This window comes from Citrus sinensis, chromosome 4 (assembly GCF_022201045.2).
Source record: "Citrus sinensis cultivar Valencia sweet orange chromosome 4, DVS_A1.0, whole genome shotgun sequence".
NCBI classification, from domain to species: domain Eukaryota; kingdom Viridiplantae; phylum Streptophyta; class Magnoliopsida; order Sapindales; family Rutaceae; genus Citrus; species Citrus sinensis.
Genome location: NC_068559.1, coordinates 13,556,677 through 13,561,221, shown reverse-complemented (window position 1 = coordinate 13,561,221; position 4,545 = coordinate 13,556,677). Strand labels below are relative to the sequence as shown.

Here is a 4,545-nt window from a genome sequence, read left to right as displayed (position 1 = left end):
TTATTTTTAATAAAAATTTTAAAAATTAAATAAATATTTTACTCCTACTAATAAAAATTTAAATTTTAAAAATAAAAGTTAAAAAATTTATTTTAAATATTAAAAATTTTAAAATATTTTTTAATTATTTGATAATTTGTTACATTATTTTTATAATATAATTTTAAAAAATTTATTTAATAAAGTAATTTTGTAATTTTTAATAAAAATTTTGGCCGACAATAATTAAAATTTTTTAAATAAAAAATTTACTTAAATAAATATTATTTAAAAAATAAATGGAGTCTGAAAAGCTGCTCCTGTGTAATAATTAAAAAAAGAAAAGGCAAAATTTTGAGTTGGTGGCGCAAAACAGAAGGAGCCTCGTCCTCAAAGATTGAATCAAATCGCTGTTTTTGTCATTATCTTTACCAAAACCACATACATGTTGATGTTGGTGTGAGTTCGACGCTGAAACAGAGTGGTTGGTTTTTGTCCAGTTAACCACTCTCATGTGGCTGTGCCTGTAAATCTGCTTCAAGACTCATTTCTTTATTTTTCTTTCCTTTTATTTTAAGATTGTCACAGCCTCCAATATCCCATTACCCACCTCCTTCCTTTTTAGTACCTTTTTTTTCTATTGTCATTCCTTTTTTTCTCTCATTAAAAAAGTAAACCCGAAGAAAAAATAAGAAAAATAAAACCCAGTTCCTTTTTCCTGGCGTTTTTTTAATTTGTATACCCTCCTTTTAATCTAATACTTTGTGTTTTCTCAAATTGAATCATTTGAGGGAAACAACTTTTCTCCACTAGATTCGGTTGCCGTTCTCGGGGCTCTGCTTACTCCGGTGTCAGTGAGAATCGGCTCTGGTAAGGTTCCTAGTTTATGTTTAATATTGTGATTATAAGTATTAAAATTTAATCTGTGATGTGGGTATAATGAATTTTTATTGGAAAGTAAATGTAGTTTTGTTTGGCTTACTTTGTGCTATTGAATTATTGCAATATTTGATTTCTTGAACTTGTTTGTTACTATTGAACGTATATACTCCCTTCTCATTGTGAAGGCTGCTCACTGCTTATTGCTATACTGAGTCTGAAATTAATGTCGTATTTGTGCCTGCACGCGTCTGTAATGATCTAGTCATTGCTGCCTTCTGCTTCCAATTAGCAGGTTCTAATAGTATTCAACATGAGAATAACTGAAGCTAGGTTTTTCGAGTTTATGAAACTTAGATTTCAAACTTAATCTCATTCTCATATTGCGAATAGCTGGTGAATGATATTGGTTGTATTTCATTTGCTTGCTTCGTTTTCTCTTAGTTTCATATATGTGCTATAAAAACGTTATCCTTCAAGATATCTCTCCCTGATCAACGCAGCTAAGGTAAAGCTTAGTTCAGTTGAGGGCTATATGTTTATCAGCTTACTATTGTGAGTGAAGCTGCCATGACAAGGTATCTGTTAGTTGTGGCTTCCAAATACTGTCTGGGGTAAAGGGAACATGTGATGCTTCAAAATCAAATTCGTTTGAGAACAGTATAGACATAATCTTGAGGCTAACATGTGCTGTATTGGAGAATAGACGTATAACCATGATCATTGATCTGTTTTCTATGAGCTGATGGATGCTCTAGGGTGTGTAACATGTGCTGTATTGGAGAATAGGCATATAACCATGATTGTTGATTTGTTTTCTATGAGCAAGATGGATGCTCTAGTGAATACAACAGTGCTGGTTGTAAGGCTGTTGGTGACCAGAAACATGTATTATGGATTTTCTAGAATCTTCAATTGATCTCTAAATTATTTTTTCCACATATTTTATTGGCTTTTTCTAATAGGCTATTCTCTGGTTTCTCTTGCTTCTGCTAAAAGTAATAAATAATAGAAATGCAATAGTCTGGCGTGTCTTTGATAATAAAGGAAGCATTATCTTCTTGCTTCGTTATGGATGGTAAGATTAAATAAAAGAACTTTCACGTAAATCTTTTTGCTTTAAATTGGAACCAAGTGTCGAAGCAATTCTTGAAGTTTCATCTCCCTGGTCTTTAGGTTGGTATATTGGTGTTGTTGCTTGTAAAATGAGCAGCTATCTCATGTTGTATTAGTTTATGCCTGTGGTTGTAAGAAAAAACTTAGCCCCTTTATTTGTCCTGGATTTGTTCCATTTCCATTTAAACCCAGAAATGAACCTGGAGATATTATCTAATGATCTGTTTACGATGGCTTTAACACTGATAATCATGAACATTATTGTATTTTCTTCAAACTTTCAACATTCTCCCCTCGATAATTTGAATTTATATTTCCATGCTATTCTGCAGATGGGAGACATAGCCAAGGATCTATTTTCTGGGACTGTTGGAGGGGCAGCACAATTAATATGTGGGCACCCATTTGATACCATCAAGGTCAAGCTTCAAAGCCAGCCTGCTCCACTCCCTGGCCAACCTCCCAAGTATGCTGGTGCCATGGATGCTGTCAAGCAAACCATAGCTGCCGAAGGGCCAAGGGGCTTGTACAAAGGTATGGGAGCTCCACTAGCTACTGTTGCCGCTTTTAATGCCCTCCTATTTACAGTGAGAGGACAAATGGAGGCACTGCTCAGATCTCAACCTGGTGCCCCACTAACCGTCAACCAGCAGATTATTTGCGGGGCTGGGGCTGGTGTTGCTGTTTCTTTTCTTGCTTGCCCCACAGAATTGATCAAATGCAGGTAAGTAGTTTAGTCTTTCTGTTTATATAAATGCCGTGAGCTGATCATCTGAATGATTGAACTTGGACTAGAAACCTTTTTTGAATTATCTTTTTCTTAGTTTAAAGAGCATAGTAGTCTTGTTATATACTGCTAAATTTCACATCCTGGACAATATGTAGCATATCCATTTGAGAAAAAATAATGTAAATCAGTGAAACTAATATATTTCCTTTTCAAATTTTTTATTTGCATTTTTCAACAATTTGGATTAATTTGTTTTTCTTTCTCCAATACCTGTCTCAACTTAAGGGCATAAACTGTTGTCCTTATTAATTATCAGCTGCTAAATTATTGAAAAAAAAAATTCATTAATCATTAGTCTGCCATCTTGTTATTTGAACCATAAGCTACCCCTGTTAATTGCTTGTCTCTCTTTGTGGAGCAGGTTGCAAGCCCAAAGTGCATTAGCAGGTTCTGGCCAAGTTGGTGTGGCAGTGAAGTATGGTGGACCAGTGGATGTGGCTAAGCGTGTTCTTAGATCAGAAGGCGGTCTTAGGGGTCTCTTCAAGGGCCTGGTTCCCACAATGGCACGTGAGGTTCCAGGGAATGCTGCCATGTTTGGTGTGTATGAATTTGTGAAACAGTATATGGCAGGAGGCCAAGACACCTCTCAGTTGGGAAGAGGAGCAGTGCTTTTGGCTGGTGGTTTATCTGGAGCTTGTTTCTGGTTCTCTGTTTACCCCACTGATGTTGTCAAGAGTGTTATTCAGGTCGATGATTACAAAAATCCCAAATTCTCTGGTTCCATTGATGCCTTCAAAAAGATCCTGAAATCAGAAGGTGTCAAAGGCTTGTACAAGGGTTTCGGCCCTGCCATGGCCAGAAGTGTTCCTGCAAATGCTGCATGCTTCTTGGCGTATGAAGTGACAAGATCTAGTTTGGGATGATTGTCTCATTGCTCCATGATTGGTGTCCAATGATTTGGGTGATCATTAGCCGCACTTATCATATTGCTTATTTCGAAGACATCTTCCAGTCACCAAATGATGCCTCTGTAAAAAATTGTTTAGCAATATGGTAACGGTCTTTTGATTCTTCAAGATAGCTTTTTACGTTTAATTTTGGTACCAGAAAAATTCTTTAACAAATCACCCTTCAACAACAATTTTTCTATGAAAGCGCTCTTTTGCGCAATTTGCTTTTCATTGATACATCCTACCACTGGATTCTAGCAAGTACCTGAATAAGAAAATCAATGTTCTTTGTTTTGTTCAGACCAAATTTAAAACGGACTGATTGTATATATATATGTTCTTTGCTTTGTTTTGCTAATTAGTTCAAGAGGCCTTTTAGTCATCTACAATGTTCTTTGTTTGTGCTTAAGGCGGTTAATGATAAAACTAAAAGGCCTCTTGAGCTAATTCACATGGACTTTTGCGGAACAGCACCCCTTAATTCAAATAGTGGACATAAATATTACCTTAGCCTAGTAGATGACTTCACAAGATATATTTGGATATATCCACTAAATGATAAAGCACAAACTACTGCAGTTTTTATAAAGTTTAAGGATTTAATTGAGAATCTGACTAATTGTAAATTAAAAATCTTCAGAGTGATTGGGGGCCGGCCGGGGGGGGGGGGGGGGGGGTGGAGTTTAGAACATTAAAAGGCTACATTGAAACACATGGCATAAACTTTAGACACCCTTGTCCATATACCTCACATCAAAATGGCAGTATTGAGAAGAAACACTGACGCATCATTGAAACTGCACTCACCTTACTAGCACAATCGAAACTGCCATTAAAATTTTGGTGGGAAGCTTGTGAAACAGCTGTCTATTTGATTAACAGGCCTCCCAC

At 36.0% G+C, this 4,545-nt stretch overlaps 1 protein-coding gene across 1 annotated transcript; it reads left to right on the top strand.

The window, feature by feature from the left end:
* Nucleotides 1–322: 322 nt before the first annotated feature.
* Nucleotides 323–3,885, top strand: LOC102628303 (mitochondrial carnitine/acylcarnitine carrier-like protein). The gene is made up of 3 exons (XM_006491678.3): nucleotides 323–849; nucleotides 2,307–2,698; nucleotides 3,126–3,885. Exons 2-3 carry the CDS (start codon nucleotides 2,307–2,309, stop codon nucleotides 3,625–3,627), a joined length of 894 nt encoding a protein of 297 aa, XP_006491741.1. The 5' UTR covers nucleotides 323–849; the 3' UTR covers nucleotides 3,628–3,885.
* Nucleotides 3,886–4,545: the final 660 nt, after the last annotated feature.